General features: G+C 53.5%; 1 protein-coding gene across 2 annotated transcripts in view; it reads left to right on the top strand.

Annotated features, from left to right (window-relative positions):
• The window catches only part of ST14 (ST14 transmembrane serine protease matriptase), a 42,439-nt gene extending 25,832 nt beyond the window's left edge, over nt 1–16,607 (top strand). The window contains exons 6-19 of one of the 2 annotated variants that reach the window (XM_003992587.6): nt 158–193; nt 420–660; nt 2,751–2,890; nt 3,252–3,349; nt 4,345–4,454; nt 4,545–4,675; nt 5,927–6,031; nt 6,357–6,467; nt 6,579–6,692; nt 7,011–7,133; nt 7,944–8,130; nt 14,646–14,920; nt 15,710–15,846; nt 15,957–16,607. In XM_003992587.6, the coding sequence (XP_003992636.2) occupies nt 158–193; nt 420–660; nt 2,751–2,890; nt 3,252–3,349; nt 4,345–4,454; nt 4,545–4,675; nt 5,927–6,031; nt 6,357–6,467; nt 6,579–6,692; nt 7,011–7,133; nt 7,944–8,130; nt 14,646–14,920; nt 15,710–15,846; nt 15,957–16,118 (1,970 nt within the window). In that variant the 3' untranslated portion in view covers nt 16,119–16,607. The remainder of the gene's footprint in view (nt 1–157; nt 194–419; nt 661–2,750; nt 2,891–3,251; nt 3,350–4,344; nt 4,455–4,544; nt 4,676–5,926; nt 6,032–6,356; nt 6,468–6,578; nt 6,693–7,010; nt 7,134–7,943; nt 8,131–14,645; nt 14,921–15,709; nt 15,847–15,956) is intronic. The other variant, XM_019811561.3, reaches the window with a different exon arrangement.
• Nucleotides 16,608–21,336: the final 4,729 nt, after the last annotated feature.

Raw genomic sequence — 21,336 nt, forward strand, 5'->3', positions numbered from 1 at the left:
AGGCCCTGGACCATTGCAGGAGGGCAGCACTCCCGAGCCAGTGCATAGAAGGGAAGACGGTCTGTTAGCCGGGTACCTCCCTTTAGGGGAATAAGGAAGCAGGATGAAGGAAATCGACCACAGTGGTAAATACCGTGTTTTCCCTCTTGTTCTTCAGCCACTGACCCCAGAACAGTGCAGACCACCCAGGACAGTAAGTATGCCCTCCTCCCAGAGAAGATGGTTGTGGCCAGACGCCCTTTCAGTCAAGGGGGTCCCCCGAAGTCATACACATCCCCCACCTGTCCCAGGCTGTGAGAAGCCCCCTCTTCTGTCTCTTCTGGGTCCAGGGCAGCCTGGCACATCTCCCTGGGTGCACCCCCCAGGGAGGCTCTGGGTTGCTCGCCCCTACCGGCTCTGCCTCTCCGTCTCCCACACAGACAGCTGCAGCTTTGCCCTGCACGCCCGCAGCGGGGAGGTGACCCGCTTCACCACGCCTGGCTTCCCTGACAGCCCATACCCGGCTCGGGCCCGCTGCCAGTGGACCCTGCGGGGGGACGCCGACTCCGTGCTGAGCCTCACCTTCCGAAGCTTTGATGTCGCGCCCTGTGACGACCGTGGCAGTGACCTGGTCATGGTGTATGACACCCTGAGCCCCGTGGAACCCCGTGCCGTGGTGCAGTGAGTGTCCCGGGGAAGCAGAGGCGGGCTGCGGGAGCTCGGCAGCTGCCTCCAGAGGGAAGTGTAGTGTGGGTTGGAGATACAGCCTATGACTTTCAGGCAGTCGAGAGCAGGTGTGTGTGATCCTTAGTGTGAGCTCCCAGAGCGTCTCAGGGGTGATTTCAGCCCTGGCAAGGGTGAGGAAGGCTCACTGGTCCCTAGATGCCAGTGAGCACGGCGCACTTCCTTTCCTTGCCAGAGCGGAGGTGCAGACTGCTGTTGTAAAATGCCCACTTTATCATTATGTTGACTCGCTTATGTTGAGGCCAGTGGACCAGGAGGTGGCTGCCATTGAAAAGATAGTTTGTTACTTATAGTTCCCAGAGGAGGGGGCATGCAAGGCCACATGGGGAAGCCCCAGGGTCAGTCAGGAGGCAGAGGGGGCCGGAGGAGAACACAGGCAGGAGCCTTTGTTGTGATTTCTGCCGGAAGGGCCAGGCAGGGCAGTGTATGCAGGTTTAGGAGTGACTGGTTTGAGTAATTCCAGTGGGTTCTGGGGCACAAGTCTATCTCTAGTTGTCAGGTATCTGGTCGTGGGGTGATTAGGACGGGCGGATGGTGGCCTGGAGAGAAGAGCCCCATGGAGGAGGTGGTTGGGGTGTGGGCTCTGGATTGACTGGTCTGTATGTGAAAGGCTTCCCTGAGGGTGAGTTGACTATCTCTAGGAATTGGCGAGTCCTGGGAAGGGCAGTCTCTCCAGAGGCGGTGAGCCCCCAGCTGCCCAAAGCATCAGGCTCACAGGAAATAAAAAGGCATCATACACCTGCTGAGGAACTGGGGGGTGCTGAGATGATTGCCCCCCGCCCCGCGCTGTGGGGCTCGAGTGTGCTTCTCAGAGCGCCGTGGGTGGGCATGAGCTGCCCTCTCCCGAGCTCTCCCTGACTCAGTGGGCCAGAGCCTTCTCTTGCTGTCTGTGGAAATGAGCCAGGCAGACGTTTTGTGATAAATAATGGGCTAGAATTCAGGCTCCAAAACAAGATAGAACCATCTGCTGCCGTAGCTCAGCAGCTAGGACTCCAGCCTGAACACCCTTTTTGTGCAAGGTTTCTTCCCTTCTCTGTAATTCATGAATTGTACGACGAAATAAACACATGGCTCCTAAAGGAGAAAGTGGGAAATAGACATGCACAGAGAGCACAGACCTCCATCATGATCTGGAAGTAATCACTGTTAAATTTGTGAGGTGTGTTCTTCCACGCTTTCTGCTATGTGTGTGTATGTTTGTGTATAGATTTAAAAATAGGATTTTACAGCACGTTTGGTTTTGCTGTCTGGTTTGAAAACTGAAGTATATCATGATGATCCTTCCAAATCAGTAAGCTTGCTTCTGTGATTTTAATGGTTGCATAACGTGGCATTGTGTAATGTACAATGAGCACAAAGAAGCAACGTGACACAGTCATTAGCTGTGTGGGCTCCGGAGCCTCGATGCCCAGCCACTTATTAACTGTGGAACCTTGGGCAAGTTATTTCAGTGCCTCAGTATCCTTATCTGTGAAATGGGGATAATAGTATTTACTTAGTGGAGTTGTTATGAAGACTCCTGAGTTCTTAACATGTTCTTAAGTGTTGTCGGTGCTGTTACTGTTACTAGTATTGTTATTATTTAGCCCATAGTTTAATGAATCTTCTGTGGTCAAGCATTTGAGGCTTCTGAGTTTTTGCTGTTTTTTTTTTTTTTTTTTTAATGTTTATTTTTGAGAGAAAGAGAGAGGGAGGGAGAGAGAGAATGAGCCAGGGAGGGGAAGAGAGATGGGGGGACAGAGGATCCAAAACAGGTTCGGTGCTGTCAGCAGTGAGCTTGATGCGGGGCTCGAACTCACAAACCTTGAGATCATGACCTGAGCCAAAGTCAGATGCTTAACTAACTGAGCCACCCAGGCATCCCTGTTTTCTGCTGTTTTAAACAAAGATAAATAAATCCTATCTCAGGTCATTTGTGTGGGGAGGAGCTTTTAAATGACCCTTGGCCTTTTATGGATGGGATCGGGGTTAGGGACGCCTGGTTTCTGTCTGCTCTCTGTAACGCATGCAACTTCTGACCCCTACAGGCTGTGTGGCACCTACCCTCCCTCCTACAACCTGACCTTCCTCTCCTCCCAGAATGTCTTGCTCGTCACGCTGATAACCAACACTGAGCGGCGACACCCTGGCTTTGAGGCCACGTTCTTCCAGCTGCCTAAGCTGAGCAGTAAGGAAGGGCCTGGTGGGGCAGAGGAGGGACAGGTCTGAGGGGCTGGCCTGAGCCCACGAGGCGCAGGCCAATCCCTTGGGCTGGTGAACTGGCTCAGGTCGGTGTCAGAGGTTTGAAGCTTAAGCCACAGGGCCTCTTGTCTCTTGTGTGGGTCAGGAGCCCTCCCTAAAGTGGTCAGTCTCCTAGTGCTCAGACTTTCTGGCCACTGGCTGTGGAGTGTGCGGGGGCCCTGGCAGGCAGCTTGAGAGAGTCACCGGCTGGCTCTGCCAGGGCCCCTCGGCCTACCTGCCTGCCTGCCTGCCTGCCTGGCCAGGCAGGTCCTCGGTCCTCAGGCTCTTCCTCCTGCCTTTCCTCTCAGGCTGTGGAGGCTACTTACGTGGAACCCAAGGGACATTTAGCAGCCCCTACTATCCTGGCCACTACCCGCCCAACATGAACTGCACGTGGGACATTGAGGTAGGAGCTGTAGGGTGCCTGTGAGGGCAGAAAGGGGGAGAGAGGGAGAAGAAGAGGGAGAGGGAACAGGGGAGCGGGAGAGGGAGGAGAAGGGAGGGAGGAAGAAGAGGGATGCTCCAGAATGGCAAGTGAGGAAGGTCAAGGAGAGGGAGATGGGCTCCCTTAGCAGCCCCCGAGTTGCCGAATATCTAAAGCCTTGCAGAGTAGAGCAGGGTGGAGTAGCCCTAACCTTGTAACCTCCAGCAGACCCATATTCAAATGGTCTCAAATTCTAGCTCTTTTTTAACAAAGTTTATTTATTTATTTTTGAGAGAGGGCGCGCGTGCATGTGCATGTTCACACACGTGTAGGGGAGGGGCAGAGAGAGAGGGAGAGAGAGAGAGAGAATCCCAAGCTGGCTCCACACCATCAGCACAGAGCCCGACGTGGGACTCAAACTCACGAACCATGAGACCGTGACCTGAGCCAAAACCCAGAGTCGGACGCTCATTCGACTGAGCCACCAGGGCGTCCCTCACATTTTAGCTCTCGATCAATGGCCCCCTGAGGGACCTTGGGCCAGTCACTCTACACCAGAGCCTTAGTTTGCTCCTAGGAAAGAGGAGAAGGAGTGGTGTCTGCCTCTCAGAGGTAATGTTGCCGATTGTGTGTGCAGCTTGGAGAAAGCACTTGCTAAATGACAAGTCTTGCCTCCGGGGCTGCCCGCAGGCCGTCTGAGTCAGGGACCCATCTCTCCTTTCTTTCTTCGATGGTGCCAGGAGGACCACCAGCTTTCTTTAGGAATAAGAGTGTCTCTTGCCTCTGAGTCTAGAGGTTCTTCCAGCCGTCCAACCTGAGTCCCTCTTGCTGTGTGTTCCATATCGCCCACACGGGTCAGGGAGATAAAAACACAGCAGCCACTGTCCCCCAGCCCCTGTGGCCAGCAGCACGTGGCATCCTTGGGTTTAGGAGGGGGGAAGGAAGCGGCAGAGGCCCAGCAGCATCGCTCTCCTTAGGTGCCCAACAACCAAAACGTGAAAGTGCTCTTCAAGCTCTTCTACCTGTTGGAGCCCAACGTGCCCCCGGGCAGCTGCCTCAAGGACTACGTGGAGGTCAACGGGGAGAAGTGAGTACCCCGGGGCACCCAGTGCTGGAGGGGAAGGGGGCGCCCCGAACACTTCTGGATCCTCTTCCTACCGGTGACCGCCCCCTCCAGGTACTGCGGGGAGAGGAGCCAGTTTGTGGTGACCAGCAAAAGCAGCAAGATCACGGTTCGCTTCCATTCCGACCAGTCCTACACTGACACGGGTTTCTTGGCCGAGTACCTCTCCTATGATTCCAGTGACCGTGAGTACACGTCTCCAGAAGGGGGAGCCTGGCTAGAGGGACTGGCCCACGATGAGCTCTCTGCTCTGTATCTTCCCAGCATTGTGCTCTCCTAATTCTGAGGTACCAGAGAACGCAAGGGGCATGGCCGGTGGCTTTTTGAGACAAAATTGCAAGGCTGCCGGAAATGCACGTATTGAAAACGGTGGGCAGTGAACCCTGGCACACACCGTGCCCGAGGCCTCCTGAGTTCCTTTGAGCCGTCTGTCCCTCCGGTTCAGCATTACCACGACTTGGCGCATCTGTGCTTGCCTTTGTGGCCTTATAACACCTTCGGGAATAGAGAGAGAGGAAGACCCGGGAGAGAATACTTGGGCACGACTCATCACGCCCCCTGCTCCTAGCTCGGACAGTTCCGTGTTCTACACCTAAGAGATCTGGCAGTTTCTGCTGCCTCGAGTCTCACTGTCTGCTGTGCGCATAGCACAGGTTCTAGGTTCTAGGTTCTAACCTAGTCACAGTGATTTTTCGTTTCAGCCCCTACATCACGCAGTAACCTTCCGGCAGACATTTTAATTATATGCAAGAACCAAATTTCAGTTAAAATGCAACTGCACGGCTCACCACCCAAAATGCAATTGGATGAACAAACCCCTCCGATAAGTGATTGGGCTGCCTGTGCAGCACAGAGAACGGTCTCCTCTCAGCTCTGTCTGCTTCCCGATGCCATCAGTTGTTGGACATTCCGGTCTCAGAAACACTGGAATATGGGACATGTCTTAGAATTAAGGAAGTCCAGAGATGCAACTGGACACTTGGATGGGGGTACACATCATCCATCTGCCGGGCTACTGTTGCTCCATGTTGGGCATGGGGAGCCTGGCACCTGGGCAGGAGTGGGCGGCCAAGGACATGGGGCAGTAGAACTGAGAGCACACCTAGCCAGTCTCTCTCCGCTTTGTCTGCAGCTTCCTGGGGCTGGATCATCGGCAGTCAAGGCCCCACTCCCACCCCCCGCCGCCCCCCTAGTGGTCTGTGGCTAGCCTCCCGTGCCGGCTGTAGGAAATGCGCTTGCCGCAGCATGGTGGGGCTGGGGGACCACGGCCCTGGGGTGCCGGCTGCAGCCTGCTCCTCTCTCCGTGGAGGGCCAGACGGGGAAGAGTTTTCTCTTTGGTCCTCGGTGTGGCTGTGAGGCTGGCCCTGAGGGAGGGCAGCCGGCGTGGGAGGCGACGCTAGTGGCCGTGGACTTGAAGCCTGCCCTCTCCCCTGCAGCGTGCCCGGGGATGTTCATGTGTAACACGGGCAGATGTATCCGGAACGAGCTGCGCTGTGACGGCTGGGCTGACTGCACGGACTACAGCGATGAGCTCAACTGCCGTGAGTCCTCTGCCCTCGCGCGCCCGGCTGCTGGGGAGCCGTCCCCATCTTTTGCTCCCCGTGTAGACATCAAGCCCCTTCCCTCCCTGTGCTGTTTGGAAGCCCTGCCTTCTGTCCGAGCAGGCACTGGAGTGTTTCTGCGCTAGTGGGGTTCGCTTCCATAGCCAGGAACGCAGAGGCACTCCGGAGCTGCCCCCTCCAGCAGGGCAGGTGGTCCCCGGGTGGCTGTCTGGTCACCCTTCCTGCCCGGGGGAGCTGTGAGCAATGACCGATGTCAGAACGAGGGCTCAGAGCCCAGCTGACCGCTGCCCTGTGCCCCCTTCAGAATGCAATGCCACCTACCAGTTCACGTGCAAGAACAAGTTCTGCAAGCCCCTCTTCTGGGTGTGTGACAGTGTGAACGACTGCGGGGACAACAGTGATGAGCTGCAGTGCAGTGAGTGCTTGGTGCTTGGAAGGGTGGGGGAGGGGGGGTGTCAGTGCCTGTTGGGCCTCCCTGCAACCTCAGCAGGGCGAACTGGTGCTGAGCGTGAGGCCCTGTCCGCAGGCTGCCCGGCTCAGACCTTCCAGTGTGGCAATGGGAAGTGCGTCCCACAGAACCAGCAGTGTGACGGGACAGACAACTGTGGAGATGGGTCCGATGAGGCCACGTGTGACAGAGGTGAGACCTGGCCCAGCCCACCTTGCTTTAGGGGCTTTCTTCCTGGTGGGAGCTGCCATGAGCACACTCACATTCCAAGTTTCCAAAGTTTAATAAACACAAACCACCCTCTCTGTGAAGTGTGACGAGAAAGTATGTCAGTGGGGAGAGAATCTTCCAGAAGGTGGAGAACCTTTGGTGGGCCTGGAAGGATGTGGGCATGGGTGTGGATGGGTACAGCAGGCTTGATAAGGAGCATAAGGTGGATGGATCATCAGGCTTCTGGTTGGGTGCTGCCATGGAACTGATTCCCTTCCCCTTGTACTCCTCCTTGAGCAGTAACAACTGTTGCCTGCACCAAACACACCTATCGCTGCCGCAACGGTCTCTGTGTGAGCAAGAGCAACCCCGAGTGTGATGGGAAGAAGGACTGTAGTGATGGCTCAGATGAGAAGGATTGTGGTGAGCAGGGCCGCTGCATACAGTTGTGCAGGTTGTTCACTGTGCAAGGCACATACAGAGGTAGAAATCATGCCAGTGCCTCAGTCACCCATCTCTGCCTCTGTCTACCTGGGGGAAAGGATAACTTTGCTGACTGGCACAGAGGCACTGTCCCATGGGCCAGCTCTGATCCTGGAGGCAGGGCCCAGGGCAGCCAGCACATCAGTGCCTCTGTGGCAGAGCTCGCATCCTGGCTGAAGTGTTGGGCTGGCCCCTGCTCTGTAGACCTGGCCCACAGTGCAGTGGCAAGTCCTGGCTTCCCCATCCTGCCTGGAGGAGGGGGGCACAGCTTACCAGAGCAGTCGGCAGGGTTTAGTCCCCACCCCAACCATGCTTCAATTTATAGCCTTATGTGTATTTCAGAGTCACTGGCCATAGGTTAAATCTGAGCACAGCTATAGCTGTTCTGTGACTTTGCATCGCCGCCCCCCCCTCCACTCTTCCCTCTGAGAGCTGTGTCCTTCAGCATTCAATGAGGACATCTAGGCAAATGACACTCAAATTAAATCTAAGCAAACCAGCAGGTCTCTCTGAAGGCCTCTAAATGCATTTGGGCAGGACTAAGGAGGTAGGAGCGTGAGGGTTTTGAGTTTGGGAGTGGGGAGGGGGGCCGGGAGGAAGTCAGTGGGTCTCTGAGGCTGGAAGATATTTGTAGAGGGTCCTACCAAAAGGCCACCACCCCACATGACCTCCCGTTGAGCCTGGCGTGTGGCCCCAGGGGCTGGTGCCCCGCCGTGACTTTCTGACCTTTGAGTTTTCTGCCCCTCCCAGACTGTGGGCTGCGGTCGTTCACCAGGCAGTCTAGGGTCGTCGGGGGCAAGAATGCAGATGAAGGTGAGTGGCCCTGGCAGGTGAGCCTCCACGCCCTGGGCCAGGGCCACGTGTGCGGGGCTTCGATCATCTCTCCCAAATGGATGGTGTCAGCAGCTCACTGCTTCATCGACGACAAAGGATTCAAGTAAGCCCTGGGCGGGAGCCACTGAGCAGGAGCAGGGAGGCTTCCTCTTAGACCCTAAGAGGTTCTCCTCTGTTTTCTGGGCTTGGAAGCCCCCTGCGTGTGTAAGTCATGGCAGAGTGGATGGCACGGGGGCAGGGCCAGGACTGGGGGGGGTGGGAGACACCCCGGGATGTCATAGTGGTAATAATAAAACTGACACTTGTTGGGTACTCCCTTTCCATCAAGCAGTATCTAAGTGCTTCTCCTACCAACCCAGTTGGGCAGGTCTGATTACGTCCCCATTTTACAGAAACAGAGGTTCAGAGAGGTAAGAACATTTGCTTGAGGTTGTGCAGTTATGAAGTGGCACAGTCAGACGAGAGCCCGAGTGTGTGGATTCCAAGGCTTGTGCGGTTAGTCCGCACACAGGGACTCCTTGGGACCGGCTAGGACAAGCCTCACATTCACATTCCAGCTTTGTTTGCCCAGTGACCTTGGGCAAGTTATCCACGCCTGCTGGGCCTCAGGTGCTTTGGCAGCTTTGGTGACAGCATGAGTTCTTATCCTTGGAGTTCTGAGAATAACATGCTCGTGTTCCTGAAACCTGGTAGACACTGTGCTCCACACATTGGAGCCTCAGGTCCCTGGGCAGACTCCAGCCTGGCCCAGGAAAGCCTCTAAGGGAAGGGTCAGGCTGGCATCTCAGAACGGGGTAAGCAGAGCCACAGTCTGCAGACCAGAGGGTCGGCAGGAACAGGTGGTCTGCCCCGGGCCTCTGGCCACTGGCCGTAGGGAGTCTAGTGGGATGGCTTCCTCCTGGAGAAGCAGGCACAGAGGAGCAGACCTTGCAGGGAATCCCCGCCCTCAGGGCCTTCCTGCTGGGTGCATGCCCTTTGGACAGAGGCAGCTGTGTGAGAGGGTGACCGGACTGCCCTAGTCACCCTTCTGTGGGGCGGAGAGAAGAACCACTGTGCGCTTTCTGGAGAGACAGCGCTAGGGCACCAAGTAGGCCCAAGGCACGGACGTTGAGCAACGTCAGGCAGGTGCACGTAGGCATGGGTGATGACATGGTCTGTAGGGGGCAGGGTCAGTGTGGCTGTCCCCAGGGCCTTGCTGAGCTGTCAGAGGGCAGCCTCGTCCCACCTGACTGTCCTCTTATTTTACCACACTTTCCTCCACCCTGGGCAGAAGAGATTTTGTTTCTTTTTGGAGTGATGGAAGCTTACTTACAAATATTGTAAAATAAGCTTTTTGTCTTGGGATACAGAGAGGTTGCAAAGACAGAATGGAGTTCCCGCACACCCTAACGCTGTTGCTCTTGTTGTTAATGTGGTGCGTCTGTCCCACACTGGTCCCTTCCGCTAACACCAGTGTGGGCTTTCCTGGTATCCCAGGGGTTTTATATCCTTTCTGGGGCAGGAGGTAGTCCAGGCTCCCACTTTGCATTCTGTTGTCCCATGCCCCCAATCTCCGATCTAGGACAGTGGCTCAGTCTGTCTTTGTTTTTGTGATCTTGACGATCTGGAGGCCAGGCATCCTATGGAATGCCCCCATCTGGGTTGGTCTGCTGTTGTCATGATTACACTGGGCTTCTGAGTGTTTGGAAAGGATATCGCGGCTTCTCAGCAGGCACATGATATCAACATGACTTACCGATGGTAATGTTGATCTTTCTCATTTGATTGAGATAGCACTTGCCGGGGTTCCTCACCATAAAGTATTTCCCCCTTTATTATTAGGAAGTGAGCCAATTTGGAAGTCTTCTGTAAGGAAGATTTGTCCCTTCTTTTTCATTTATTTCTTCATCTACTTATATTCGTATGGATGCATGTATATTTACATTTTGGGTTGTAATCCAATGATACTACTTTGTTGCTCAAATTGTTCCAAATGTGACCATTGCGCTTTCTTTGAGGTTGGCTCCTGTGTCCTTTTGATCTGCCCTCGTTCTTTTGTTCTTTTGAGACACTTCCTTGCTTTCTGGTCCTACCAGGTGCTTGTCCGGGTCCAGCCCCGGAATTAGCCATTCCCTCAAGAAATGTTAGCCGGGAATAGTATTTAAAAAGTGAGACCAGGGGCACCTGAGTGGCGCAGTCGGTTAAGCGTCCGACTTCAGCCAGGTCACGATCTCGCGGTCCGTGAGTTCGAGCCCCGCGTCGGGCTCTGGGCTGATGGGTCGGAGCCCGGAGCCTGTTTCCGATTCTGTGTCTCCCTCTCTCTCTGCCCCTCCCCCGTTCATGCTCTGTCTCTCTCTGTCCCAAAAATAAATGTTGAAAAAAAAAATAAAATAAAAAATAAAAAGTGAGACCAGGGTGCTTGGTGTCCTTAGTGATACCACAGTCCCACTGTTTCTAGACCCTCAGCAGGGCGAGCTAAGATATTCATGTACGGTCTTCACTGAAGAGCTCACCCTGTGCCCTCTGTTACTTCTCCCTCTTTCTCTTGCTTCCTCACCAAATTTCTCATTTCCTTGTCCTTCATCTTCTCTTGATTATCAGTCTGCCAGTTAATAGTGCACTTAATGCATTCAACACCCATTGTTATTAGCACTGGGAGACAACGATGAATAAGGTTTCCTCCCTGCACTTCCCAGGCTTCCCAGGCGAGGGGGATGACATACGGTACGCGTGCTTGTGCACACATGCATGTACATGCACGTGTACGTGGTAAGTGCTATGCAGCAACCAGGCACAGGTTACCTAGGCCGTGCGGGTGGGAGTTGAGAATTCTGCCCCAGGGCTGGGGAGGGAGACTTAGGAGTGCCTTTATGAGCAGGAACATCTGATGTGAGTGTTGAAATGTGAGTGTGTTTGCAACTGGACAAGGTGACGCAGACCTTCCAGACAAAGGACAGGCGTGAGCAGAGGCAGGTGGGTGTGAAGTGTGCAAGGATCTGGAGTGTGGAGTGCAGTCACTCTGGACGCATTTCTGAGTTGGCAAGTGCTCGCTGAGCCTTACCATGGTTGAGAGGAGGCTACCTGGTTCAGTCCGTTCCATGACTTCTTAGCTGTGTGATCTTGGGCAAGTTACTTAGTCTCTCTGTGCCTGAGTCTTAAGCTTAAAATAGGCAGCCCTACATTGAAGGGCTGACTGGGGGAACGAAATGACTTGATGTGTTGGCACCGAGAAGGGTACTTGGCTTGGCCACCACCAGTGCCCTCCCAACCACACAGCCGTCACTGGGGCAGCTCAGTGGCTGCCCTTCACACCTTGTCTCTCGATGGCTGGTACGTGTGTGGACCTTCAACAGCTGGAGACTGAGTCTGCTCATATAATTGAAGGCTGTCCTAGATGGAGGAATGTGGACTGGAGAGAAAAGACCAGTGTGGCTTTAGTTGGGGCTTAGCATGCACACAGGGGTGACAAAGGATGTCTATCAGGTGAGATGGCACCAGAGGGGAGGAGGATGACCCTCCCACTCTGTCCCCTTCCCTTACCTGTCCTGTCCATTCAACCCCTGGCCCTTGCCTGCTAGACATCCCAGGCCTTCTCTACTCTTTCCCCCTCACATGGCTGCTCCCTTGGCTCCCCAGCCTTGGTGACTACAGCCCCCTCTACCTCATCACCTTCTTCCTTCTTGGCACACCTGTCTGTCTCTGCAATGTGAAGGTGGTCTTTCCAAAGAGCTGATCTGATCACATCACCCCCTTGCTTACATGCTTGCGATAACTCGTGGGATAAAGTGGAAACGGCGTAGCATGATCACCATGGCCGCATTCTCTGGCCCCTGCCATCTCTCCAACCTCAGTCTCTGTCCTGTCCTTACACCTTCCATATATTCGATTTGGGGGGCTCCTGAGCACTGCAAACATTGGCTCTCGGTGATCGTGCTGCTTTCTCCCCCGCCCGGAGGCCTTCACTAGCCAAGTCCTATATGATCTCCAAGGCCTTCTTCATGACCTGCTTCCTCTCCTGACTCACCTCTTCCCACCCCATGCTCTTCCACAGACTGCTACCTGTTCCTCTGGAGGTCACCCGTGCTGTGCTGTCAGGGGTGGTTTTCATGGCTCCCTCCCCAAGTACACAGTGGATTCAAGAGATCCTCTTGAAGACTGGATCTCATGCAATCTGGAACACCACAGATGGTTGGGAGAAAAAGTTAGAAAGGCAGAATTAATTCCTGGTTGGGGAGGTGAGGGCTGATTCGGCAGGTCTTGGAATCATCTTTGGCTGTTGGAAAGGATCTCACAAAAGCAGTTTTCAGGAAGTTCTCATCTGGCAAATTAAAGAGAGACCAGGAGCAAAAAGACCGGTTTGGGGGCCAGTGCTTCCGTCCGGGTGTGAGGTTCTGTAGGGAGGTGGTGGCAGGAATGGAGAGAAGGGAAGGATGCCCAGGTCAGCAGAGAGCAGGGGAGCTGGGCTTCAGCCAGGGATGAGAGACGGTCAAGGAGGACTGTAACGTTCCGTGCCGGCCGGAGAGAAGGTGCCTTGCCTGGACGTTTTAGGACTGACCGCTTCCGTAGCCTCTTGACTTTCCTGAGAGGTTAGAGAAGATGAGGCAGGTCTTCATGCTTTCCCCCCTCATTCAGATTTTCTGTTTTAAAGATATATTTTTCTGGGGTGCCTGGGTGGCTCAGTCGGTGAAGCGTCGGACTCTTGATTTCAGCTCAGGTCATGATCTCACGGTTCGTGAGTTCAAGCCCTGTGTCGGGCTCTGCGCCGATGGTGTGGAGCCTGCTTGGGCTTCTCTCTCTCTCTCCCTCTCTCTCTGCCCCTCCCCCTTGTTCTCTTGCCTGTCCTCTGCCTTTCTCAAAATAAATAAACTTTAAAAAAAGAGATATTTCCCCAATTTTTTATTTTGAAAATTTCTCAGACAGACCTACAAAAAAGTTGCAACTACAATGAAAGAAAAAAATGACAGTGAACACTCTCATACCCTTTATCTGCAATTGTTTTATTTCTCTGTCTTTACACGTGCACATGCTTTTCTGAACTCTCTCTGAGTTACGTGCAGCCTAACCGTGATGACACCTCTCCCCTAAGTGCCTCAGCTCGTGTCTCCCAAGAACAGAGAGAGCCTCCCATATACCCACAATACAGGGATCACCTCCAGAAATGACAGTGTTGACATGGTACAAGTGGTGAGCACGTCCTCCATGTTCTAGGTGTCCCCCAGTGTCCCCTAATATTGTATTTTGTGTTTTTTTTTTAATTTAAAATCTAGTCTAAGGTCATGCTTTGTATTAGTCCTTAGTTTTCTTTAGTCTCTCAATTCTAGAACAGTTCCCCCAAGCCTTTATTTTTTATTATTTTTTTATGGCATTTTATGTTTGAAAAGTCCAGGCCAGTTATTCTGTAGAATGTCTCTTAATTTGGATATTTTGATTGTTTCTTCATGGTGAGAATTAGGTTAAGCTCCCCCCCCCCCTGCCCCCCTCGAAAGCATTACACAAGTGATGTTGTGTCCTAGCCCATTGGCGGGAATGGCTGGGAGAACACTGATCAGCTGGTTAAGGTGGTGGTCATGGCTTTCTCCATTATAAATGTGCCTCCCCCACTTGGTTATGAGTGAGTAATCTTGGACGACACTTTGAATCCGTGTGAATGTCTTGTTCCCCAGCAATCTCCTACTCTCTGCCTTTATCATCCGTCGATGATTCTTGCTGGTGTTGGTTGTTGCTATGGTAGATGCAAAATGTGATGTCTTATTGTATTGCTTCTTCTGTATTTGTTAGCTGGTGTCTTTCTGTAAAGAGTAGCTTTCCTCTGTCCTTATAAAATTTCAAAATTATTTTTTAGATTCAGGATAGACTCCTGGATTCCCCTCCCCCTTTTATATTATTCAGCACATACAGTACTTGAATCCTGTGGTTTACTTTGATGTTTGGATGATCCTAATACTGGCTCCATGATTGTGTAAACACTTACTTCTGGTGAAACAAAATGTTCCAAGGTCACTTGATGCCTTGCTTGCTTCAGACTTGAAGTCGACCATTTCTCCAAGGAGACTTGGTTCCTTTTAATGGAGAAGGATATTTAGAAACCAAGTCCTGGGTGTGCTGGGAATGTCATTGCTTTGGAGCCTTTTTTAGGAAAAATTCTGAGCTCTTATTGCTACTTCTGATTGCGCTCCCTCCTCCCCGACTCCTTTTGTATCTCCCTTTTCCCACACTGGAAGTTGAGGCTCCCAGCAACATCAGTGTGTCCTCCTGAATTGTTCAGACGGCCAGTATGCATGATAGAATTGCTACACCTGTCCCACGACCAACAGTAGACCTAGTAAATGAAGTTCAGTCTACTGAACAGTCTACTGAACCACTGTGTTAAAAAAAGTATTTCTGTTGAGTTCTGTGTTATTCCTTCTGTGAAAGATCAGATTGATGAGAAATGCATTTTTGGTAACCAGATTAAAAATGTCTTAAAAGAGGGAAACAAGGGGGTTATGGGGGCTGAGAGCCATGGCAGGAGACACCAGTGGTTTCGGCTGAGGGCTGCAGCCATGCAGAAGCCACAGTCCCCTCAACATCTGGGTGGTGGCAGTGGCTTTCCCTAGGTCAGTGCTCTGCTCAGGGTCGCTGTCCCCGCTCCTCTCCCAGGTACTCCGACCATACCCTGTGGACTGCCTTCCTGGGCCTGCATGACCAGAGCAAGCGCAGCGCCAGTGGGGTGCAGGAGCTCGGGCTCAAGCGCATCATCAGCCACCCTTACTTCAACGACTTCACCTTCGACTATGACATCGCACTGTTGGAGCTGGAACAGCCGGCCGAGTACAGCAGCACCGTGCGGCCCATCTGCCTGCCGGAAGCCTCACACACCTTCCCCACCGGCAAGGCCATCTGGGTCACCGGCTGGGGCCACACCCAGGAGGGAGGTGAGCTGGCTGGGCTGGCCACGGGTGGGCTGCCCACCTGCCTCTGTCTGGCAGTGGGAGGTTGTCCCAAGGTGAAGTGGAGACTCGGCTCTGGCTCAGAGGCCTGGAGGTGCCTCTAAACTATCTGAGTGACCTTGGCAGTTGCTTAAACTCTGAGCCTGTTTCTTCACCTGTAAAATGAAGATAAAACACCTTCCAAGATGGTGCTCAGTGAATGTAAGAGCACTGTGGTGGGAGTCCTGTGTGCTGTAGAGGCAAGCTAGCTGTGCCCGTGTCAGGTCCTGTTGCAGGAGCCTGGCCTCCTCTGTCCTTCTGCCTCCATCCGAAGGCCCTGCGTTGGTAATTGTTATATTCAAAAAAATCAGTTATAACAGTACTACAGCACATTGCTAACAACCTGTAGAATAAAGAGAGGAAAAAGTAAACCCGACACTTGGCTCTCCTGCTATGACGACACCCCGGGGCCCCTCTGGTGCTTTCCGTGGGTCTTCCTGTTTTTCATTTCGCACACCTGTTCCCACGGCGAATGTCCGATCTCCCATCACCTGTTGCCTGGCAGGTTTTACGTGTGTCGCCCAGTTACCCACAGGGCTGCACGATGTCCCCTCGCGTTGGTGTGGCATCAGTTCCTTGAACATTTGTCGGCCACGGGTATGGGGGCTGTGTCGGGAGATTTGCTACCGAGGTCTCTGGAATGGGGCCCTGCCCATGGCCCTGCAGGTGGGCGCAATGGCCCCCGGGTCAGCACTGCCTCCCCCCCCCCCCCCCCCGCCTCCCTCTCCCCCCCAGGCTCCAGCGCGCTGATCCTGCAGAAAGGCGAGATCCGCGTCATCAACCAGACGACCTGTGAGAGTCTGCTTCCGCAGCAGATCACCCCACGCATGATGTGTGTGGGCTACCTCAGCGGCGGCGTGGACGCCTGCCAGGTGCGCGAGGGGCGGGGGCGGGCCTGGGGACGGGGCCGGGCAGGGGGCAGGGGGCAGGGGGCGGGGCCCGGGGCGGGGCGGGCATTCATCCGGCCCTGGTCTCCCCGCAGGGCGATTCCGGGGGCCCTCTGTCCAGCGTGGAGGCCGACGGGCGGATCTTCCAGGCCGGCGTGGTGAGCTGGGGTGAAGGCTGCGCTCAGAGGGACAAGCCCGGCGTGTACACGAGGCTCCCTGTCTTTCGGGACTGGATTAAAGAGCAGACTGGGGTGTAGACGCAGGGGCCATCCGTTGGCCACCCAATGTGCACACTTGTGGGCCAAGGACACGATCGCTAAATCCACCCCTGACTTGGGCCTCCCAGAAGCCAGACTGTGAACTGAATCCCCAGGACCTCTGGAGAGGGTGAATCGGCCTGGAGAGCCCCTCTCCTCCCTCAGCCTCCAAAGCAAGGATGCGAGGTGGGGAGGGAGGACACTGGTGGTGCCAAGGGGCGGAGACTTGAAGACACAGCCTCTCTCCTCCAGCCCCGAGCTGGGCTGAGGCTCTTTCCCAAAGATCCAAGTCCTCTGCCTCTCCTCCCCCTGCCTCTCTGATACAGGAGCAGTAGTGTTGTGCCGGGACTGCTAAGATGAGGCTGGTAGGGCGCTGTGGACTCCTAGCTTCACACTCGAAGGAAACCCAGGCCAAAGGACCCTGGAAGACACACCTGTCTAAGATTTGAATTGTTTTTTATCAGCTCCTGGGGGGGGGGGGGGAGCTCAGTGTGTGAATTTGTGTGTATGAGTAAACTTTGTTTTTAGGTAAATATTTTTCTTCCTGGAGTTGATGGGCTCTCCTTCCTCCTTCCTCCTAACCCCAGCTGCAAGAAACTGGGTTTAAATTCCCTTCAGCACAGACCCTGAAATCAGACCAAGAGCAGAGGTCAGCAAGGGGCTATGTTTTGCTTCTGAGAGCAGGGCCTGGTGCCCTGAAAGGTGGTGAATACGACAGAGAGGGGGCTAGGAGTGAGGTATGAGGTGGGAAGGGTTTGTGGCCCAACCTGGGCACCCTAGGAGAGGGAGGCGCTGTGTCCCCAGATGAAAAGAGGAAATAGGGCTTTCCCTTAGGTGGGGAGGTGGTCAGATGAGGTGTGTGTATGCACGTGTGTGTGTGTGCGTGCTTGTACATGCAGACATGAGGGTATGCATGAACTCGAGGCTGTCCAGTGTGGTCTGAGCCGGTGGTCCCTGAACCTAGCAGAAGGGATGATGCCTTGCTTAAGGGTTCTTACATCTCCAGTGCACCTTCTTTGACTTTTACATACTTATTAATTTAAAATATTCTCTCTCTCCTTGCTTGGAGTGACACAGAGGGACAGCATCAGTGATCTAGGGAGGGCTTAGGGAGTTCCCGAAGGGACACTGGAGGACCTTCTGTATGCCAAGGCACTATACAAGCTGGGACTGGGGGAAAGGAGGGTCCTAGGAAGAGAAATCAGATGGCCAGTGTCATGAACAAAGACAGGGCAGTGTTTGCTCATCACCGTATGCCTGGCTTAGGCCTGGCTCCTAGAAGACGCTAATACCTATTTGTTAATTTTGTTAATACCTATTTGTCTTTGCCCTCCATGAGTTTTGGGAACCAAAAGGAGGAAGATACAGTCTGGAGCTTGGATTTTAGCCTGCCCCTTGGATTTTAGCCTGTTTTACCCTTTGGAAGGAGGAGAGGTTTTGTCTTGACACCTGTGCAGGCATGCCTGTTGGGTTTTCCTTCTAGGGAAGGGAAAGAGCATCCATTTTTACCAAGGTGCGACAGGTAGAGGAAAGAAGATGTTGTTGGAAGACCGCTGTGCAGGTGGTGCCAGGTTGTAAATAGCTGACATTCAGGGAGAGGCCTCACCTGTGCTCTGCTTCCCAAGTACGCACGCCCCTCAGGCCGCAGCCTTGGCTCAGCTGTAGAAGTGGTTCCCCGCACAGTGGGGTTCGGGGAGGCCAGCCTGGCTTGTGCCAGACCACAGAATCCTCATTCTCCCACCATGGCCTAACATGGTCTTGCACACTCCTTCCCAGGGTCAGAAATGCAGGCAGCGTCATCAGAAGGCTTCACTCTGCAAGTGCCTTTGTTCCCTAAGGGCCCAGTGTCTCTCTGTAACCCCCTGTTCCAGTTTACTGTGGTTCCTCAGCCCCACTGTTTTCCACCTGGGGAGTGGGTTAAAAATACTGGTAGGACTCCTCTCCAGGAGTCTCAGGGGCGGGAGGGTGGTACTGGGCACATCATCTATGAGTGTGTTCCCACAGTGTGGCCCCTTTGCCGGGAGCAGCCACACCACCCGGGAAGGCTCATGCTGCACCCAGACCTCCTGCATCTGAAACTTTGGGGCAGGGCCCTGGAGTCTGTGTATTAGCAAGTGTTCCAGATGATTCTATGACCCTGAAGTTTGAGGGCCACCATTTTAGCAGTGTGTCCACGGGTAACAGCATCAGCCTCACCGAGTGCCCCCTGCCCAATGCCCAGGGCAGTAGTGTACAGGTATGTCCTCCACTCCTGCTGGGGTCTTAGTAACCTCAAACGTTTGATGCCTGGAAGCTCAATGAAGTTGTCAGTTCTTTTCAAAAGACCGTGGAAGCAAATCCATTTACTCCTGACTGGAGATAAGAATGGCCTAAGAATCCTTAAGTAACGGGAAGTCAAACTCATCACTCTGAGGCTCCTTAGTCCACAGATCCATCTCTTTGGTTTCCTGCCAACTACTCTGACTCTCTATTGTTTTAGCCACCAATCAAAAACATTTGAACTAAAGCTTAGTGAATGTTTAATTCAACTGCATGGGCCGGGAGTCTGATCCAGATGTAGATTCTGCAGAAATAACAGTACATTTGGATTACTTAGGATGGACTTTATTATAGACACGGAAAGGGCCCAGTTAGGAAGTTGGGGGAGACTCAGAGCCGCAGAACCCACAGGGCCAGGAGGGAAGTTGTGCAACCATCAGGGGGCAGCACAGGATTTCCCTTCTGGGCTGCAGACCACCCAGAGGGGGCGGGGCATGTTACAGTCACAAGGGGCCTGCGTGCTGCCTTCTGGGGTTGCCTGAGGTGGGATAGGAAAGGACCCCAGGTCCAATGTTCTCAGAAGGCGGTCTTCCTGCTTTTCAGTTGGTTTTTAGTGCAATATAATTGGTGTCCTTTTTTAGGGTGAGTATCAAGAGGCCCCAGCACCAAGCCTTTCCTGGTTAGTCCTTCTGCCCCTTTGGTACCCCTGTACCCCTAATCTGCAGTCAGGACCCTGGCTCTCAGACGTTGGGCCCAGGAGGACATACATTCCCAGGGAAGAGTCAAAAGACAGCTTTCGAGAACAGAGGTGACCTATGGGTAGGAGGTGGGTTATTACTGAGGGTAGCAAGCAAGTGTGAAATATCATCCAATTAAACACAGCTGGTAGATAGCTGCGACATATAGGAAACTGTGTTCTTATACACACACACACACACACACACACACACACACACATTTAGGGGGAGGAGCAAGGTGTGTGTTTTAGGGAAGAAAGTCCCAAGTAGAGTATGTCACAGGAATGTTACCTGGCTGTTACCCCAGGACACTCTCCCTCCCCAGGGGCTCTGAGGTGCCTACAGGCATGAATTTAGGGGGCCTCAACACTTTAGGGATGAAATGATGCTTTTCGCGTTTCCAGGCTTGGAGTCACAGGTGGGGGTGGAGGTGGGGGTGGGTGTGGGTGGGTGTTTTGTGCACCTGCAGCCACATGTGAAGGAAATTAAGTCAGTGGTTCTCAGACATTTGAATTTCTTGGAACTGTGAAGTTGTAAGAGTGCACGGGCCCAACACATCTCACATTTAATGAAAAGCGTCTTCTAAGTGTTCTTTGTGCTTTGTCTTATTTAATGTAAACTTCACAACCCTATGGTCATTCCCATTGTACAGACAGAAAACCAGGGCACCAATAGTTTGAATCACTGGCCCAGGTCCCATATTTAGGACCTACCTGTTGCATCTAGGTTTTTAGTGCTGGCGATCCGGCTCCAGAGTCGGCACTGTTAGGCCCTGGCCCACCACGAACTGTATTATTCACACACCATCATTTCATAAGGAAAGGACATTTTAACACGCAGAATGAAGGTAGGCTGCATGAGTCCCATTTCTTTTGGGAATTCTGACAAACCTGGTCATGAGCCCTTCCTGCCACACGGCCTATTTCCAGGCAGGGGGTAATGCAGCCCCATCTGCTTTGCGAGCCTGGGTGGAACATCTCTGCCGATCAGGTCCCTGTGCTCCGCCTAGCCACAAGCCTATCTCAATTTGCCCAGTGAGGGCAGTTGGTTGAAAGAGGGAAGGGAGGAGAGTGTTTGTTGGAAGAAGGTGGGAGATAACCACTGTCTCAGGGCAGGTCCCTGGTCACTGGGCCGGGAACCCTCAGGGTGATCATCAGGAAGGATGCTTGGAAAGCCACCAAATACCACTGTGAATGATGAGCCCAAACCCCAAAGCAGGAATGGGAATATTTGTCACCTGCTTTTACATCTTGGCATTTTACCTAGAAGATGGTTCAAACTCATCTTCCACAAGGTGACAGACACTGGCACTGACAACAGGGAGCAAGTGGCCATTGTTCTGGGCTTGTGGGGTGGCACGGGTTCCCGCCACCCAGCTGGTGGCCTGGCTCCCCTGGGGAAGAGCCCTTCTGAGCTGGTGGCAGAGACAGAAGATGAGAGGGAGCCGCCATGGGCGCATCGGGAAAGGCAGGATTGAGCCCTGGGCACCAGCTGCACGTAAAGGGGGGGCCTCTGTCTAGATTTTATGTCCTGGCTGTTCCCTGCCACTTATCTGTCACGCTAACTGCTTTGGTGGTCAGAGAGGGCCTGCTTCCCTCCTTTTCTTCTCGAGAGGGGTGGTATAGTCCCAAGTTCGATCATCCTCTCTGTCTGCAGCTTCAGACTATTTATTCTATCCCTCACCTCTGATTGTTTCCTGAAAAGTACTATCCAGCGTTGTTTCCAGGCTTCAGCGGAATCCATTCCATGGTCTGTCTGTTCCATTGTCTCAGAATCTTCCAAAAGGAGGAGGCATGTGTGTAATTTCCAGGGATGTAAACCTAACTTTCCCTTCCCCTTGGCTCTCCTGCTTCCCTTCCGCCACACACGTCCTTCACCTTGGAGGTCATCACTCTTTCCCTGCCCCACACCCTTATGATCAAGAATAACTCAGTGTCTGTGCCAGACCTCTCCTCTGGAACTTCATATGGACTTGCTTAACTCAAAAAAGAAATTCTTCCATCCATAGCCTGTGCTCTTTTTCCAGAGAGCTGCGAGAACACGATGGTGTGTGTGTGGTGGGGGGCGGGGGGTACTGGGAGAGGGAGGCTGGGGGCAGGGGAGGACGAGCGAAGTCCAGCAGAGAACGGTAGAGAAGCTCTCTCTCCACAAAGAAGTATATTCAGAGAACAGCTCCCAAAATAAATGGCATTGGATACCTCTTTGAATTTCATGATATGAAT

The sequence above is a fragment of the Felis catus genome, chromosome D1, assembly GCF_018350175.1.
Source record: "Felis catus isolate Fca126 chromosome D1, F.catus_Fca126_mat1.0, whole genome shotgun sequence".
NCBI lineage: Eukaryota > Metazoa > Chordata > Mammalia > Carnivora > Felidae > Felis > Felis catus.